Source organism: Cydia fagiglandana, chromosome 1 (genome assembly GCF_963556715.1).
Source record: "Cydia fagiglandana chromosome 1, ilCydFagi1.1, whole genome shotgun sequence".
Lineage (NCBI taxonomy): Eukaryota > Metazoa > Arthropoda > Insecta > Lepidoptera > Tortricidae > Cydia > Cydia fagiglandana.
The window spans coordinates 17,341,857-17,362,597 of NC_085932.1; the positions used below are offsets into that span (position 1 = coordinate 17,341,857).

Below are 20,741 nucleotides of genomic sequence, written 5' to 3' on the forward strand. Positions count from 1 at the left end.
GTAAGAGGATATTGCGTCCCATAGGACTACATTGCGTTGTTCCATAAGACTACATTTTGTCGTATCGCATCGTCCTCTGAAATGACGTTATCTCGTTAAACAAAAACCGTTGTCTCATCAGTCTCATGGTCTACCACTAATACGGTAGCGGACGTCTTATTGGTCGCTTTATCGTTCGATGTCTGCACGGCCGGACTCGCATTTAAAGTCTGCATGGTCATGAACCAATGTGCGACCCAGTCAGTGGGCGTCTTTTAGAACGACGAGCAGCAGAATTTCTATTGGCGGGTTTGGCGCGAAATTGATAACGAAATGTAGTTACAGTAATTGTTTCAACCTGCCGGGAAAAAGGAAGGTTTCCGTCTTGGTCGTGTACAAATGTTGGTCTTGGTCGATAACTGCCATTTCAATGGCCGTGAGATACCAAACAAACCAAAAATATACATTCTGAGGATCCTAAACTGAATGACTAACTGGCCATGGAAAATAGCAGTTAAGAAACTGTGAAAAGGGGAGAGTACAAAGTGAAAAACCGTGTGTTATACTTTGCCCAACTAGATCCTATACCAAAAAGAGAGAGGGGGAGGCAAGGAAAATTGACGTTAGCTTTAAAGAAGGAAAGAAGACTAAAACTCTCTCTTCTAAATAGGAATACCAATACACGTATAATGCCAATTCATTAACGGCTCTGTCATAGGCTAACAAAAGATATCTCTTTATTGCGGCTCCAAACCTGAAAATAAATAAAGAGGTAATGATATATATGAGTGTATAATCATCGCACTAAATCCCTCTCTTAAATGATGAATGACTATGAGACTTAATAGTGTCTTTGGGAATACTGAAGCATCTCTAAATATTGACCATTAGCTAAAAAATTGCGACCTGTCACAGATAAATCTTTTACTTAGTCGTCTACTATGTAGCTGTGTAACTGAGACCACTGAACTAAGAGTAATACCTAGAAAGCACAGGGGCAGGATCGCATTCCGTCTAAGAGACCGAACTGACAAAGGCATTTTTAATGCTGTAAGCAACAAGCTCCACTTCGGAAGAGTATCTAAGCAGCGGGTTGTCAATCAACCTGCACCGTCGGTATAACAATCATGCATCATAAAACGTTGACCGTAAACGTTACATAGTTCGTGATATAACTATCGGAAACAGACGGCATTTGTAGGAGGTGCTTTTACATAATGTCTAAAAGGACCCTATATAGTACAATATTAATTTAGTACGGCAATCCGCATAGTTACCCATGATTGTTCAATAGGAGGTGAAACATCGGCTTCTTTAGTGGTAAATGTTATGTCTATGTAGACGATGAAGCGCCTCTTCAAATTATGTAAATAAATAAAGAATTTATGAAAAGATTTTTCGGTAGTTTAGTTAGAGTGGAGTTACTGATTCTGCTTCGAAAAATCGCGTATTGAATTAGAGGTGAAGCCGACTAAGGGACTAAACTGTCGAATCAACAGCCACGGTCCACGGCTTTACCTACATCTAAACGATGATTGTTTAATTTTTCCAAATAGATAAATTAAAATGAAGTCACTTCAGAAACTTTGAAACCAAGTGGACTACGGAGCAAGCCAATATACATACAAATGTACAACGTACGTAAACGTACATACTATCCGTAATATGTAAAAAATATTTGCAGGCAGTCTCCGATAGCAGATACCGGATCCTGAAAGAACACGGACCAGAAATATCCTTCTTTCGATTTCCAGATGAGAGGCTTCCTTGGCAGATAAGGAAGTACTCACATGATTTTATAAAGAATTAACAACATACGGTGGTTCAGGCAAAATGCAAGATCTAAGCGAAATGTGATCCTGGTAGTGAATCATGACTACAAATATGTTCGCCGGAGCCTGCAATTTACTCTGAAAATCAACACTAGTTCTACTGACATTGCAGCATTGCCAGATCTAAGTACTACAAGCTTAGCTGAAAGGCAGTTGTCCAGGTTTTACAGCATACTGTTGTAACAAGTCCCGTAGGGCATGTAATTGGAAACATCATCGTCAATGCAATCAATTAGAGTTCCAGGTGTAGTACCCTACAAAATCGTGTCTTGGTTAAAGGGCAGATGTGCTGCTAATAGAATTACAGCATTCGTTGTGAAGACAACTACAATTCATATATTAATATATTCATGATAATATGCTTACATCATTGCATATGAGATATCTGTAGACATATATCAGTGTTACGTAAGGCATAGCTCACTCCGCGATTTTGCCGCGTCGCTCCAAGTGAATGCGGCCCACACCAATTTTGGTGTCTAGCACTAGTAGTTGCCGCGCACCGCTATGTAACGGACACCTGCTCGCGTTTGCGCCACCTTGCGGTGAAAATCTGTCGTAATAGACGCGTTTTGTTAGAGAGTGAACCTTCTGTACCTACAGTACATACTATTATTTATTTTATGATTACGTCAAGGTAGTGACATAAATATAATATGTCGCAGAAAGGCCAAGATTATCAAATAATTGTTTATTTGTGGGCATCATGATGCCTAATTAACCCTAGGGTTCCCTCACGACAGTAAAAACAGTCTAAAATCAATTGATACACAACTTCATTGCACGAAAGCCAATAAACAACATACAACGTCCTTGTATTGCTAAAATTCTAACCAAAGTAACTACAAATTAATAATAATAATAATAATTCAGCCTATATACGTCCCACTACGGGGCACAGGCCTTTTCTTACTCGCGAGAGGGCTTGGGCTAGGGTCCCCATGCTGGCCTAATGCGGATTGGGGCTTCAAAGTACAAATTAAGTAATCAAATTAATATTTGGTAATGAATGCGTCTACACATGTTAAGGTTTGACAGGACAGGTTTGTGCCACAGCATCGCCCGCGCGCGCCGGTGCTGGCGCAGCACTTGAGATTAGATGATATCATGAGACACCCGTGGCTTGTGCGACTACAATGCTATAATGCCAAGAACTTATTGGTTCTCACCATATATAAATAATAATAATGTTTTAATTTGTCTGGGTGTTACGAAAGTTTCGCAATTGGTTTGAAAAGGTTGCACTACAATTTAAAGTGGATAGGTCCACCTCCTCTTTTCTTAGTCAAAGAGTCTTCCATCATCAGTCAAGAGGCTTTTACACTCTTATAGAAGATTGTATGTATACGAAAGCATTAAAAAGTCACAAATCGTGCTAAGTCTAACAATAAAGCATCGTACAATCCATTACCAGCGCGCGAACCATAAAATCTTCAGTTTGGGAATCAGCTTACCACCAGAAAGAGTGAACATTAAACAACCTACAATTACAAGCCTTGGTTATAATTAGCTTAAAAATTATAGGTGAAGGCATTAGAATTATTCAAAGATTAAAAAATCTTCTAAAATATATCCTACTTGGTAGACGGATCTTCAGTCTACGCACAATATCATGGAGAGATGTCACCCACAACAACTGGAGTTGTCAGCATCACTTTAAATTCATAATCATCGCCTTCATACGATTGTCACCTGCGTGTCAGTGATTTTGTTCATTCGTTAAATACATTCGCTTGCATGACTGACAAGCATATAATATAAAAGCTTGGTTGACCCGGCACCAGCTTAATTGGCATGTTTCCAGTTATCTGTGATTCATAATTGACACTTAAAATAGGTAGGAGGACTAGGAGGCCTACCTTTTCATATATGAATTAATATGGTTGTTTTTAAAGCAACCCTCGTCTAAAACTAATCAGTAAGGTAGGATGTATTATCGGCTCAGTTGAAACTACTGCTGAGAGTTGTTACTAGTTAGTAACGCATTAAATCATGAAGTGTTGTATTTTCTTCTTCACTTTCTGACGCTACTTTCATGCAGAGGAGTACTCGATTCGAAATAAATCTCAATGACTTCCACAAATAAGTACATCATGTTTATAATATTTTTTTTTTTACACATTTGTTTACGGAATATGTTGTCCTTATGTAATGATAGCCCATTAACAAATAAACCTGATATACCTAGTCAATAACTATTTATATCTAAATAATGAAAATGTCGTATTCTAGTAGGTACCTATACTTACAAACATTTGGTTATTTGTCCACATAGACATATATAACATTACATCTGGCCTATCATATGATGCAAATTACCAATTTACATTAAATTGTTGGAAAATACGATAAATCAGAGAAGACCCAAGCTTTTCCAATTAGTTACAAATTTTAAACAGTGGATGGGCCGACAGTGCTATTTTTGTGGTAAGCAGTAGATAAGTAGTAGTAATATCATTATATCATACAACAAAACCTTTTTATCACCTAGTGGGTTATTGTAAGGAAAGCATCAGAGGTAGTTTGGACGGGTTTAATGTAAAACTCACTCGATGTGGTTCACGTTACATGCATCAGAGCTACTACTTCAGATAGTGGTTTGGTTACACTTAAAAATTGTACGACCTACAAGTACCTTCTTATGTCTTTAATTATGATTTTAGGGACAGTTTTTCAACTAATAATTACACAGTTTTGTTTTATATACAAAGTTAAGTAATTTTTTTAGTCGCAACGGATAACTTATGTTGCCAGTCAGTGCTAACAATTGTCTTATCTATCGGTAATTTCAAATAAGGAAAATCTAGTTAAGGTTTGACGCAAACAATCCTTTAGTATATCTATATGGAATAAATTTCAAGCCCACGTTCTTATTATGTGATTTTTGCATAAATATAAATATTATCAGTCACAGTACGCCCGGACCAGCGCCGGCAGAGGTTTAAACACGTCTCATAATGTGGTTCAAGCGAAGGCACGGACACCTAAATAGAACCGTTTTTCCCCCGAAGGGTAAAAAACGGATATTTAGGTTCCTGCCGAAGCTTGAACCACACCTAAGGGCCTTGCCGGCTTATGTGGTACTGAAGAGAAAGCAGCCGAGCGCTGGCAACCGGGCGACATTAGTACTTGAGTGGCGCGATAGATGGCGCTACTAGTTGATGAATTCGCTTGATTAGGGCTGAGTTACAAGGGTGTTATCTCATAATGTGGTTCAAGCTTCGGCAGGAACCTAAATATCCGTTTTTTACCCTTCGGGGGAAAAACGGTTCTATTATGTCTTCAGGCATGGTCTGGCAATAAATAACTCTTAATTATTAACTGACTTACTGGACATACCTACTGTTAAATTAGTTCAAAGTTGAATTTTTTTAGACCACTTCATTTTGCATGTACACAGGTGTCTTTTTCTTAATTGCTTATTAGTTATCACAAATCTAACTAGATTATATTTATTTTTAGTGTCTGGATCATTCTACTAACTATATTTTTCCTCTTTTCGTAGTTTAGATTAGGTCATGCATGACCATAGAAAAACGCCTTGGGGTTTGTGTGCATGACACTAAAAAATACCAATGTTTGGCCCTTATTTCTCAGAGATATCCTCCTAAGGCCCAGCCAAACAAATAAAAGTCCAAAATTTGTCACTGAAATGTGAACCTACGTATAGTGTAGGAAATTGAGTTGATTTAACATTGTTCGAAAATTGAAGGAAACTAAGCAAAAGCGACTCTGTTGCACTTTGAAATTGATTTTAATTTCATCAAACAGGACCTTGAGCGTTAGGAGGATATAGTACCTACCCTCTGCATTATAATGACTGATATGAAATTGCAAGACAAAAATGAATATTTATTTATTAAAAAGACAAAAATTACTTGAAACCATTTTAATTCGGTTTAATAATTTTCCAAAAAAACAAGAAAATTTGCAATGCAAAAATAAAAGAATTAGTGTTTAATAACATAAAAAAATACCCTCACGGGCAATCAAACCCAGGACCTCCAGATTAATAGGCAGGGTCATTACCGATACTGACTAATTAAAGAGGCTATGAAAAATGCGTAAGTAATTTTATTTTCGATCGACCAAAATAAATGGAATGAAGTTAATCAATGTAGTTATTACAGGTTAGTTTAGGTTTAGTTTTACTGATAGTTATAGGCTTGTATTTCTTAGTTCTTTTAGTGATTGTATTGTTCTTTATGTAATGTTATTGTTTTATGTGTGATACGAGATAAATATATATTTTTAACCATGGATTCGATTACTTTTGAGATATATATTTTTTAACCATGGATGAGAGAGATCACTCACAAGATCTAAATTATGATACAAGGATTACAACTTACAAGGCGATATCTCCTGTTAAAATAATCCCATTTCAATTAAATATTCGTCCTATCGGACCCTCCTTATGTGGAGTGGCTATACTATACTGGCTATCATGATTTTGCTAAGTGTCATCGACGTGTCCAGTATCCGGCATACGTAGGAAGGTAACTACTTACTCGTACTTACCTCGTTGTTCTTATCAAACTATTGTTCTAAATTCTACTCTACACTCTTACCTGGACTAGATAAACTCTTTGGAAACATACTAGGTATACCTATACGTAGTCCTATAGGTATACAACTAATATAGCCAATACAAAGCTAATATCATACTTATGAAGGTGGAAATGGATAGTTAATTATAGATACAGGTGTGTGCAGAACTACCCAGTTACACGAAACTATAGTTAAAAACGCAGAAGATCTACGTACACAAAGAACGTAACGTACGTACAGGTTTTTAGACGTGTCTAAAAAAAAACCTATAGGTACGTTAGTGTACCTACACCTACACAGTGTTGCAAAACTTTAAAAAGCGGGAGAAATTATTTTAATGTGTACTGACTGTTCATACTGTACATAGCCCACATTCTTTACCAATACAGGAAAAACTTCCATTAACACCAACCTTTCGATCAGTGGTAAGCTGGTAAGTAAGTAAAACGTAAACGTGTATGCGTTGCGTAGGCGGTAAATTTCAAATTATCCATATAGTATCCATAAGGAAAACTAGTGATGAATTGTTCGCTCGGAGCTTTTAAATAAAGTTAGACTTTTAAAAATTTGACTGTTTGGAGTTTCGTTAGGTATTCCCATTGGCGTTAATACGTAGTCTTGGATTAGCCCTGTCAATTGTCATAATTTTTAAATGGAATGGAGTAGGTGGATTATTTAATCGATTACTTATAGTTTTTTTTGGGTTCCGTACCCAAAGGGTTAAAATGAGACCCTATTACTAAGACTCCACTGTCCGCCTGTCCGTCTGTCTGTCCGTACGTCTGTCTGTCTGTAACCAGGCTGTATCTTATGAACCGTGATAGCTAGGCAATTGAAATGTTCACAGATGATGTAGGTATTTCTGTTGCCGCTATAACAACAAATATTAAAAACAATATAATAAATATTTAACTGGGGCTCCCATACAACAAACGTGATTTGGCGTTTTTTGTGTAATGGTACGAAACCCTTCGTGCACGAGTCCGACTCGCACTTGGCCAGATTTTTAATCATCCAGTTGTTTCATATTTTGCAATATCTCAACTGTTGTACCAAATACAACCTGCTGACCTGATGCATTGCTTACTTGTTTTCACAAACCTCATTGGTACGACCCGGAGTTTCAGATAGCTCTCGATGGCTTAGGGAGAGGCCACAAGGCATATTTAGGAAAGATCCATAACTCAGGAAAAAATATCCCTAGTAGAAGTACAGCGGTGTCACGCAAGCGAATTCGAGCCAATCACAGAACTATGGAGCCAATCTTGCAGTCTAACGCCACAATGCGATAGGTTGATGAGTTTGCATCACACGCACGATTGGTCGCAATTATTTGCGTTGGACTAGGTACAGCTATTTACACGATTGGCTCGAATTTGTGACTCGTGAGTCACACCGCTGAACTAGCACCATTCTTAGTGCCAGTAAAGGTATATATATGAGTGTAGTGGAGTCATGCAGTCATACCTTCCTCGAATATTCTGTCTACTACTACTCTAGTAAGCCAGCTTTGTGAGTGGAAAAGGGCCGCAAATTTGAGAAATGTAGGCGTGAAGGATCGATCTCCTATACAAATTTTAAATTTCGCGCCCTTTTTGTACGGACAATGTTGGCTTTACTTTTTTATAAAGTTAACCAACACGGTGTCCCTGGCACTAACGTCCAAACTAACCGGTATCTTGTTAAATGACCATAAGTAATACCTAAGTACTGACACGATTTGTTTACAAACATTATATTACGTACCTATACGTATATGTATTTATAAAGTTGCGTCCTATTATGGCGTTATTTGTAAACGCGTTACCGGTCTGAATTAGCTATGAATCGTTTATTAGGGTTCCGTACCCAAAGGGTTTAAATTTAAACGGGACCCTAATATTACTAAGACTCCATTGTCCGTCCGTCTGTCACCAGGCTATATCTCATGAACCATGATAGCTAGAGAGTTGAAATTATGTTACAAATTATCCTGGTTCTGAATTTAAAGGCTCCGTCACACAGGCGCATTTTGCGAGCGGCGCGTGAGAGGGGTACGCCTCTTTTGCGGGGTGCGATATCACCCTACCGCTACCTACGCTGCCAACTTAGTTTGGTCTTATACAAGTTAAGTCTTAAGTCAATCAGCACGTAGTCGTGCTGATATGGCCATGGTATGCCATGGTAGCCCATGAGTTGGTTTTTGACATTTTACGCTAGCGACTGCTTTCCGGTCCCTGTCAAAAACAAAGTTTAACTAATAATTATACCTTTGACTTAAATATCTGTGAATTAGTGTTTTGTAATGATTATAATTTAATAATCTCAAAGTAAGGTGACGTTACGACTCCATGTTCTATAAGTATACTTGATGAACAATGACATTAAGAAAATTCCTCGTCGTGTCTACCATCCTGTAGCCTAAAACGAGGTGCAAGTGTTATTTAATGTCATAATTTCATAGATGACATAGATGTTCTGGGCTATCAAAATCGCTGCCAACTTAGATTGGTCTAACAGTAAACCTCTTGAAATTTGACTCTAGGGCTGATTTATTCATTTTAATCCAGTCCAATACTTTCGACACGAAAAGCACAGTAGGCAATATACACATAAGTCGTTGAGAACTAATTTAAGGCAAACATCTAGTAGCAAGTTTGTTGACCTTTTTGCAATGCATGCGCGATCTGCGTGGGCTATATTTTTGCCTAGAGATCTTCCGCTTCTAGCTAGATGTTATTGATGTTAAAACTGTTTGCTATTCACCTTAAGTATTTACCGTAGCGTAGAGTTGCACTGCCTAATTGCACTCACTGATCGAACTGGACTATCTGTTGATCTCGTCAAATCATTCAGGGCCTTGTCTTATGTGAAATATGTACCTTATTCGACATTAATGGCACAGGCCTTTTTAATCTCCTTTCCTAAATTTAATTTCCCGTATTTTTTACTCACGCAGTTAGCTGCATGCATTAGATGTTGTATTCGGCGTCCGTACAGTGCACGTAACAGTTTGTAGATTTTTGTCACCTTCTAATTCCATGAACGGTCTGGGTCTGGGAGACCATTTCTACTCGTCATCGTGACACTATATGATTAATGATTAGTCGAATAGGCACCCTGGTCCCTGACTGTGAAGCTAAAGATCACCAAGTCTGCTTATTTGACTGTGTCAAACTTAGAAATCGTCTTCTGTAACTTTCATCTACATTTTTCATATTTTTTGTACAAGGGTACATAATTAAAATTCCTTTGGGTGGAAGCTAATTGTGACAGTCAAGAAATCAATCAATATACATAAATAAATAATAAGGATCACTAAGAGTGACGCCTCTGTTTTCTCCACAGACGCCCTGCAGGGTGTAGCGCACAATGCCGAAGAGGCTCCCCCCGACCTGAACATAAGTGAAGTGTGTAAGTATTATTTTATAAAATAAGTTTTTACAAGCTTTTATCGCTGACTGTACTTTTCTTACGACAGACAACTAATACTCATCGAGACAATTCTAAGAACCCCAAACACAATTAGGTTTCGTTGTTTTATCACAGAGTTCCTATGGCCACCTCCGGTCTCCATCATCAGATCAGCTCGATGACACCATAATATTGCATTGTCACCCGACTTACGTATGTATGCAAAATTTCAGCTCAATCGGAAACCGGGAAGTGGATCAAATTTAACTTGCAAGATTTGGTTACACACAGACAGACAACGGTCAGGTGAAACTATGGTGAAATAAAAGCTTGTAACAAGTACTTATTTTCTTTTATGTAAATTTTGTACCTAGAGAATTTGGGATATAATGTGTTCAACAGTAGTCTAAGTAGATGCATTCATGCACTTATTGTTTTCTTATGTTCGACTTTGCTCGGTCTCTGTCGCGCTGAAAACAGTGTTGCCAACTCGGATTTTGAGAAAATGCTAGACTAATGTCTAGATTAAAATGCCAAAATTAAGCCAAAGATTTTTGAAATATGCTAAAAAAAATGCTAAATTGTTACTTGAAATTAGACACTTAAAACACATACATTTTTCAAATTTGCCGCCTTTTTCTACTGACAAGATCTGCTTGACCAACTTTATATAGTCCGTCGACGTCCATCCGTCCACAAAAGTCAAAATTCATATGAAAATATGAACCACATAAGGCGATGGCGCATATTGTTGGGGCAAACTTGGCTTAGACTAAATTATGCTAAAAAATATGCTAGATGCTAAATTGAAAATTTTGGTGCCAAAGCGAGTGAAAATATGCCAGATCTGGCATCATTTATGCCAAGTTGGCAACACTGGCTGAAAAACTGCATTAGCCCCTGCGATACCTCGCTGAATACTGACGACTAGGATTGCAATTAGTATTGGTACCTCACCATACTAAAATGTTTCTAGAGTCTAACGAGTTAAGTCAGAAATGTGTGGTAGGATTGGGAAAGTCTATTTCAAGACATTATAGCGCCAATTTTAGAAAATATTTGCATAATTAAGCCATCTATTCGTGTGGGAAATAAATATGCAAATTATAACGTTACGTATTAGGCTCGCTCAGTCGATCACTGGGTATTGAATATTACGTGGTTTTTGTATTATTTTCCCATTCAACTAGTCGGGGAAAACCCGCGGTTTATCCGAGAGTCGTAAGCGACTACTAGTATGGTTTTTATACTTTGTTTTTACTATCGTTGATTCAGTATTATGTTGATCGCCTGGTTGGATGGCTCGTTTGTGTGCAGAGTGTAAAATGTGACAAATACTTTGTTTTATTAAGTATGCACCATAGACTCTTCTTAGTCAAATAAGAGTTTCCGTGTGCCGTCCACTCTTGGTTAGTTTCTATGTGTGTGAAATAGTTACCTATGGTTTGTGTGAAATGGGTTATTATTGCTGTTACATTGACTCCATACGTGAGTATTATCACAAAAAAAGTTACTAGCAGTTATAGTTTTTGTTGGTTTTGGTTGGTGCACAGAAGTGTAGTAAACACGAAATGTATTTTATTAGTTACTACACTAGTACTGCCGAAAAAAAATAAACAAACAGCTAAGCTGTATGTCAATACACCTGCTGTATGCAAATTTAAAAAAATAAACTATTATAAATAAATTCTCTGTTGCCTCTCTTTCCAACAACCGCACTTTTGAGAACGCGACTCAGCAATCATCCATTTTATACCTGTCGCAGTGTTAAATCTTAATATACAGGGCGGTTTTAGAACAACTAGCCATATTGTGCAAGGTGATTAGGCAGGTGATACTGAACAACTTTTTCTGTGGGACCGAGCCCGAAATCCCAAAAATAAATTTGGCCTTCCCATAGAAAACGTCGACATCCACTCGACAAAAATGTATGAAATGACCAAAAAATTTTTTGTGATTTCGGAGTTGGTCTCATAAAAAAAAGTTGTTCAGTATGGCCTACCTAATAACCTCGCACAATATGGCTAGTTGTTCAAAAAACGCCCTGGACATATTTAATATGTACCTATTCTCATCATGATTTTTGATTGCACAGTACATGCCATCTCGATAGCGGACCCGACGTTCGGCGTCGGCGTGGAGGAGATGTACCGGCAGCCGTCAGCGCCCCCGCCGTCGGCGCCGCAGCCCTCCGGGGCTCCCAAGATGCCCTACGTGCGGATCATCGAGCAGCCGGCCGGCAAGTCGTTGCGGTAAGTCAATTAGGCCCACTTGCACCATTCCAGGGTTAAACCGTTAAACCAGTGTTAAATTGTACCGGTAACCATGGCAACTCCAAGTTTAACCGGTTAACCCCAGGTTAGTGAATGGTGCAAGTCACCCTAACATGACGTTTTCCATTGTCTTTTAATTTAATCTACGTACTTATTAGCAGTCTGTTTTTATACATGTCACTTACCTATACTCGGTATCTTTAGGTATTTATAGTTCGTTTTTTTAGCATTAGAAAGAACTCCACAGAAGCAAGCGTGTAGTTTTTATCAGGCCCTTTAATTGTTAATAATTATTGAATTATCTAATGTAGCATGGTCAATACATATAATTTACTTCAAATTATTACTGCTATAAGTGTCGGATTTGGAACCACAAGCTTATTTCTGCGAAGTTCTTGCTAATGCTAAAAAATACAAACTATAAATAAAAGTAAATAAAATCTGCACTCATATGGCTCCTTAAGCCGGTCGTTTAGTGACAGATCCAGGCGGTTTTGTATTTGGTTGGTTAACCAATAAATCTTATAACTATCCGAAATGTAAAAATTGTTTGTTTACTTTTATTTAAATACCTAACCTAACAGACTAAAACCTATGGCAGAATGATAGAACAATTTTTAAATGAAATAATAGAGAATTTTACCAGTCATGTCAATATATTCCTGAAAATATCAATTATCAGTACATATGTAACATATTATGTATAAATGCACATATTTAATATCGTTTTTCATTTATTTTGCTATTACATAAGGCACAAACAACGATAGAGCGTACTTTTTTTTATTTTCCCATAATTAGGTTTAATTAACCCAACTCGTTAAGTAAGATTCAATGTAGGTATTTAAACCGGCTCCAGGCAGCCTAGCCAAGTTGACAATTGCTTGCGCTTCGCCATCGATATGCTTTGTGTCTTCGCTTTCTGTCGCTCTTCCATATTAGTGTGACAGTGACAGATGCGGTACGTTCGCTACGGAGCGATAGCGATTGGCATGTTGTCTGCGGGGCCTGTTTGGAGTGCTCTCAATTCAGATGACAAATCTCACAAGGAAGTTATAAAGGATTACGTGTCATGTTTTATCAGTAGGCGTGACGCGAACGCCGCTCGCGCATTCATCAGTGCCTCGCGTTTACTAGACGCGACGTCCCTTAGTGACGTCTCCGCAGTATTTATACCCCTGGCGTCACACAACTATTTCACGTCTCGGATATTTCAGAGGCGATTATGTCAGCGGCGTCATTGAGACGTGAAGAGTGAAGAGTGTGGTAAAGAAAGGCTACACTCAAAGTCTGTGCACCAATATGCCTATTGGTATGATTACATACCTACACTATGTCACGACTTATATCAAGATCATTTAGTTTATCAATATGTGTATTTATTATTCTTACTTTTGATGTAGTAAGTACCTAATAACGTAACAGTTCCCTAAGGCCTTGACAATGAAGTTTTATTGATAAGGGTTAATGCTAACGTCTCGAAATCTCTAATCGTGTATTTAGTAAAACACGAGTGACCCGCCCCGGCTCAGCACGGGTTACACATAACCTTAACAAATTATACACCTAAATCTTCCTCAAGAATCACTCTATTGATAGGTGAAAACCGCATGTAAATCCGTTCAGTAGTTTTGAGTTTATCGCGAATAGGTTAAATACATATACACAAACAGACAGTCGCGGCGGGGAACTTTGTTTTGTAAGGTGTTAGTGATAAATGAAAAACACAGGTATGTACTTTTATTTAGGTATGTACCCACGTACGAAATCATTCAATACAAATATTGGCATAACCAGTGGCGTGCAGTGCATACAAAAAAAGGTAGGCACTAGGGTAGGCAGTCCATACAAAATGACCAAAAAAAAAGTTGCCGATTTTTATAGTTTGCGTTACATTCCTTCAAGAATGACTCTTCTAGAGCCCGATTTAAGTCTTATCTCCACTGCACGTTCAGTTTTAACAAATGGTTAAAATTTTGATTTTGTTATGATATGATACGACTTTGACACGATTATGGTCTAGATACCAATGGGAGCTTCAATATAATCAACCTATGACATATTTAATTAAAACTCTAGTATTGATTTTAACCCCCGGACCCACAAGCCCGGACCCGGACCCGGGTATGTCCTTAAACTACGTCCAAGACCACCGGTGGTCGGGCAGCAGCGTCCCTCAAATTCGGTGTACTCGACTGCGATCGCCAACCCGCCTGCCAAGCGTGGCGATTATGGCATTCACCCCCCATAATGGGGGGCCTATGTTCAGCAGTGGACGTCTTATGGCTGAGATGATGATGATGATGATTGATTTTAATACCTCTACTTATTCATCTAACTAAATCTGAACATAGTATGCCTATCATTTGAGTTCTCTTTAGAAATTTGCTATGAAAAATCAAGCAGTCAATTTGAAGAATTTATTGTTTATATGTATAAGTATAATGTGACCCGTTATAATAGCTGTTGAGTGTATTTACTAATAAGGTCCTATATGTATTATGAAATTTATGAATTATGACTGCAATACAATTAAATATATACACATAGAGCAGCAGCATACAAATTGCCATCTATTACTAGATACGTATATATATTATTATATACATATATTAGGAACTTGTAAAGCATAAAAGTAAACGAAAAAGTTATTTCTGATTGAATATATTGTTTTAACAAGATTTTATTGGACTATAATGTTCGTTTGTTAGCGTAAAAGTGGTAGATCGTTTCCAGATGGCTGAGGCTTGACGTTTAATTTTACGACATCGCATCGGTACCTATTGATCGGATTCGCACTGGTTACAAAAAGCATTTTGGTGTAATTTCGGAATTACAAAAAAAACTAAATCTAATCTAAAATTAAGCAGTTCCTATACTGGCTACATAGCCTAGCTGGACGCCATGTTTATCTGACCTACCGACATTGTTGGCCGAACGTTAATTGCAATTGACCATTAACCAGTACAAATTAAACCGTAATAATCGGTAACGGACGGTTACAGTTGACGGTTCAATTTGTACTGGTTAATGGTCAAGAATATTCAATTGCATTAACGTTTTGGCCAACACTGCCTACCGATACCGCCCGCTGTAGTGACTGACTTTTGGTAAACATTTACGCAGCTACGCAGTCCACGTACACACCACGTGAACTTTCTTACTTAAATTGATGTAAAACACAAATAATGACCCCAACCCCCCCAACCCCTTATCCAATGTAGCAAAATTGTAATCCAAACGTTGTCGTTATTTTTTCTCCCATTCGTATACCGATGTCGGTATTATCATTTGCAAGATTAGTGTTAAGATACAAAATAAGTAGGTATTCGCGCAATATGAGGTTCAAATATATAACGTTACAAAAATGAAGGATTGATTGTACATGACCAAGAGTACGGCAAGTAGAGCCATGTTTCAGTGTTACTAGACTTTTTTTATTAGTAGTAATTTATATAATACGAGTACCTAAACCTAAGGTTCAAAATTATTGTCATCTTCATGATTTTCCAACGTTGCTTAATGAAATTGGGAACACGATGGTAAGGCGTATCGAACCGATGCGGGCTCAAGTCCCAATGAGTCGATTATTATTAATTTATTGTTATCAATGATTCTTTAATTAATAACAATCTACCTTGGATTCGTTACCCGATACTTAATATTAACGGCATCACACTTCAGGCCTTATCTCGTTGCAATAAGCTTTACGAACGACCAGTTAACTGTGTTGACGTTGACACAAAGTAACATAAAAACCGGCCAAGAGCAAGTTGGGTGTGCGTGGTGTGGGACCATGCTCAGTGTATGGGTTCCGAGTTACCCGTCCATCAAAATTTAACAAAAACTCAAATACGGCTTTACCGATCAGGCCGCGTAGCCAAGATGCCAATCGCTAACGCTCCGTAGCGATCGAAACGCAACTGTCACTGTCACACTAATGTGGAAGAGTGATAGAGATACATAATGCTTTTCGTTGTCGAAGCGATAGCGATTGTAACCTTGGCTAGGCGGCCAGGTTCGCTATAGTTTTCCTTGAAAGTCTTTACTAAGCTTTACTTTCACGATTTTTTTTTCATGGGACATTTTTTTAGAGCTAGATTATATCCGAAAATATTACGTTTATCAAAAAATGTTTTTAGAAGACTCATAAAGACCTATTTTGAAAAACTTATCAAACGTCACCCCGCACACTAGGAAGGGATGAAACTAAAAAAAACATCGTGTGAATTTTCGTGTAGGGGAGCCCGCCTAAAAAATATATTTTTTAGTTTTTAGGGTTGCGTACCCAAAGGGTAAAACGGAACCCTATTACTAAGACTTCGCTGTCCGTCCGTCCGTCCGTCCGTCCGTCCGTCTGTCTGTCACCAGGCTGTATCTCACGAACCGTGATAGCTAGACAGTTGAAATTTTCACAGATGATGTATTTCTGTTGCCGCTATAACAACAAATTTTTTTTTTGCTTTTTTTTGTTTTTTTTTTGCATTATGGTACGGAACCCTTCGTGCGCGAGTCCGACTCGCACTTGCCCGGTTTTTTATTTTACGACTTTGTCGGCATAACTGATTTATATCCATGCCAAATTTCAGCTTTCTAGCACTAACGATCATGGAGCAAAGCCGCGGACGGGCAGACAGACAGACAGACGGACATAGGCTATACTATACACCTATAACTATAGGGTTCCTAGTTGACTACGGAACCCTAAAAATGTCTATTGCTATGCGTGAGCCATGCTGCGAGTATTAAGCTAGCAAACAGGAAAAATATAGGAAGTATCGGAAGGCAGGCGATAGAAAAAGCGATAATTTGCCTGTAATGGCGGTAATAAAGGCTTCTGTCAATGGCTGGTAATTATTGGCCCAGCTATCTCACTCTGCCAATGAATGTATGTTTACTACAGTTTTGACTTGTGACGACTTTGTTTCATAGTACGAATAGAACAGTAAGTAGTTACGAGTATTTTCCTAACAAAAGTTAGAGTTAGTCTTGCTGTTTGGATGTGTACGTTGACGTAACAGAATATCTGTTTCTGCTAGAACTTTACGATTTAAATTTAGTTGTGACCACTTACGTTTCCTTTGTTCAATCGTGAATTCTGTAAACATACACTCGTTGTTTTATTTGCCAGTCGAGTAAAAACAGCACGAGTACATATTTATGATTACTTCCAGGTAACTATTACCCAGGCTTTTACTAGGTAATTCTTCTGATTCAGTTAGGGTCCAGCACTTTCGCGTCACATTCATCTGCAACTTTAAAGTAGCAGTAAAAGTTTACCACTTTATTTTATTGTTCTCAGCAGTAAAATATGCAATGCGACGAGAGATGATATGAGACTTAGTAAAATATGCATTCGACAAGAGATGATAATATATGAGACATCTTGAGTAAACAAAAAATGTAACCGTTGATGAATTTGCGTTTGATATATTGCGCATTGTCTTTCCATTGTAAAGGTCATAGTGAGAATAATGACGTTGAATCGCGCTGTTAATTAATACGTTCTAAGATTCACGGGGCAGGGTATTAAGTGCAATATAAAAATAAGCCTGCCCCCCTTATTAATAAAACTTAACAAATCCCAGTTTTTTTTATGAATAATAAACAAATATCTCTAAATGGCGGATATAAATATCAAACGATTACCAACGGCATGTTAGATTTGACATACGTTTATGAATAACGCTTATAATTCTAACTTAATGTAATTATATTGTCACCAGGTTTCGATATGAGTGCGAAGGCCGGTCAGCAGGCTCCATTCCCGGCGTGCACAGTACGCCGGAGAAGAAAACATACCCCACCATCGAGGTGGTCGGCTACACGGGGCGATTTGTCGTGCTTGTGTCGTGTGTCACCAGGGACAAGCCTTACAGGTAAGGCTTGACTGTGCTTAACATTTTTGAGATGAATCGAAGTCAACAACACAGATGCATCAAGACATCTGGCCTGGATTGCGAATGAGAATGACGAGCTGCCGTTGTGTTTGAGCTTTATTTGACGAATGAGATTCTATTTTGGTGGTGATATAAACTGAACCAATGCGATTTCGGACTAGTGCAGCGTCAACACGGAAACTTACTGATGCAGATCCGAGTAAGATGGAGAATTTACCAGTAATCATTTCAAATAACGATTTCACTACCTAAACCACTTGAAAAACTAGTGTAAAACTCATTGACTTGGCTTTACGGGCAATAATAATGATGCATGACAGGGGCCAGTACAGCGGTGTGAAACCGCTACAACGCGATTGGTTGATGAGTTCGCAATACGCGCGCTGTTGGTCGCACCTAGTTGCGTTAGACTGCACGATTGGCTGGAATTCGTGAGTACTGCTGAACTAGTACCATTTTTAGTGCCCGTAAATCCCGTCCTTAGATATTATACGTCAATGGAAAAACTTCTATCGATATCTGTTCCTTTGTACGTATATCGTTCTGGTGATTCCTCAGGCCGCACCCTCACAACCTGGTGGGCCGCGAGCCGCTGTGCAACCGCGGCGTGTGCACCGTGGAGTGCAACGCGGACAACTCCATCGTGCAGTTCAGCAATCTCGGCATCCAGTGCGTCAAGCGCAAGGACATCGCGGAGGCGCTGCGCGTGAGAGAGGAGATTAAAGTCGACCCCTTCAAGAGTAAGTGTAACCTGTTCCCACATAAAATGTTCCCACATTATTTAATGTTTTTGGCATTTATTACCAGTCCAACTATACAGCTCTTCTAAGGCGGTCCCTCATTGCTTAGGATCGTGTCTCCACTTGCAAATTTTTCCTCTCCACTTCTCCCTGTCGGTTGCTTTGTGGAAAGCGTTGCTTAGTGTCATGTCCACACTGTTGCGGCTATTTGAACACCATCTCGTTGGACTTGGTCCTCTAGGCCGTCTGAGGTGGACCTTTCCCATCTAAACAGCTAAAGACAAACAAATGAGGTCAATGTGGATAAGACCGTCTATCAGGGAAGACCGTCTACAAGCTCTTCCATCGCTTCTAACTCTTGCGTTTGTACACATACTCGTACTCCATTAACAGAAGGTCGGCAGAGTAGTAGAAGCGAAGCTCTTCCTTTCTGTGCCTGAGCGAAGTACGTATACAAACAGGAGAGTTGCTCTGTGACGGTCTTCAGAGCGCTCTTACAAGAAAAGTCGAAATAATGCAAAATTGATGATACTAGTCGACGAAATTCAGGACTTTGTGCTCATTATTAGAAACAATGAGTACTTGTTCCAGTAAAAACGTCTTCTTATCTTTTTAAATATCGTTGTAAATATTAGAAAAAGGACTTATTAAATTAGTAATGAATCTATTTCTGATGGTCGTTTCCGAAAAACCGCGTGAAGCACTGAACGGCAAGCTCTTATTTGGAAATGTTGAGAAGTTTACTCTGCTAAACCTGGCTATTTTGTATTACTAATACCCTGTACTTTAGGCATATCAAACGATATTTTTCCTACATACCTTTGAGAAAGAGAAAATCAAAGTAAAACGAACTCAATTTTCTCTCCGAAACAAGTGTCAATTTCTACGAAAATCTACTTAATATCGAAGTCATTTTCATACTCAAGCAATCTGCAACGTTTGCTTATACTGTTGGTATACATTAGTGTTTATGAAATTCTACTATAATTTTTTGGCAATTTTTTGAAAACTACTCTATATTACCGATGACGCGCGCTCGCCAGCTCAGTGCCGCGGCAGAGCTTGTACAGGCAGGACGTGTGTCGGTCGGCTCCGCACATTTTCAACGGCGACGACGAGGTTTTTTATCATTGTGTGCGGCGGGCGCCGTGTAAAACGCTATAATGTGTGCGTGTAAACCGCAACGAGAGACTTTGATCCTAGCACTGTTTTTATAGTATTATAATTTATAATGGTACAGTTTAATAAACTACCGGACAGGATTAAAAATATTTGAAACGACCTGACATTCTATATGTATTTATTTGACTCAAAATAGTACTCAGGGTCTGATGATGGAGCCGGAAGGTGGTCACCGGTACCAATCAACCATGCAACTAAACCACTTCGTGTTTAGGCTCGTTTTATTCGTCTCAACAAGATCTTTGACACAAGATAGTACTCAGGGTCTGATGATGGAGCCGGAAGGTGGTCACCGGTACCAATCAACCATGCAACTAAACCACTTCATTTTTGGGCTCGTTCGATTCGTCTCAACAAGATCTTTGACACAAGATAGTACTCAGGGTCTGATGATGGAGCCGGAAGGTGGTCACCGGTACCAATCAACCATGCAACTAAACCACTTCGTGTTTAGGCTCGTTTTATTCGTCTTAACAAGATCTTTGACACAAAATAGTACTCAGGGTCTGATGATGGAGCCGAAAGGTGGTCGTCGGTACCAATCAACCATGCAACTAAACCACTTCGTGTTTGGGCTCGTTTGATTCGGCTCAACAAGATCTTTGACTTAAGATAGTACTCAGGGTCTGATGATGGAGCCGGAAGGTGGTCACCAGTACCAATCAACCATGCAACTAAACCACTTCGTGTTTAGGCTCGTTTTATTCGTCTCAACAAGATCTTTGACACAAGATAGTACTCAGGGTCTGATGATGGAGCCGGAATGTGGTCACCGGTACTAATCAACCATGCAACTAGTCCATGATTAGTCTCAACAAGATCTTTGACACTGAAGATACACAAGGTTTGATTATGGAGCTGAAAGGTGGCCACGGGTACCAGTCTATTATG

General features: G+C 38.8%; 1 protein-coding gene across 4 annotated transcripts in view; it reads left to right on the top strand.

The window, feature by feature from the left end:
- Window positions 1–20,741, top strand: part of LOC134665534 (embryonic polarity protein dorsal) — a 45,006-nt gene that overhangs the window by 2,985 nt on the left and 21,280 nt on the right. For all 4 annotated transcript variants that reach the window (XM_063522515.1, XM_063522519.1, XM_063522525.1 and 1 more), the window contains exons 2-5: window positions 9,690–9,755; window positions 11,851–12,007; window positions 17,755–17,907; window positions 18,487–18,668. In XM_063522515.1, the coding sequence (XP_063378585.1) occupies window positions 11,901–12,007; window positions 17,755–17,907; window positions 18,487–18,668 (442 nt within the window). In that variant the 5' untranslated portion in view covers window positions 9,690–9,755; window positions 11,851–11,900. The remainder of the gene's footprint in view (window positions 1–9,689; window positions 9,756–11,850; window positions 12,008–17,754; window positions 17,908–18,486; window positions 18,669–20,741) is intronic.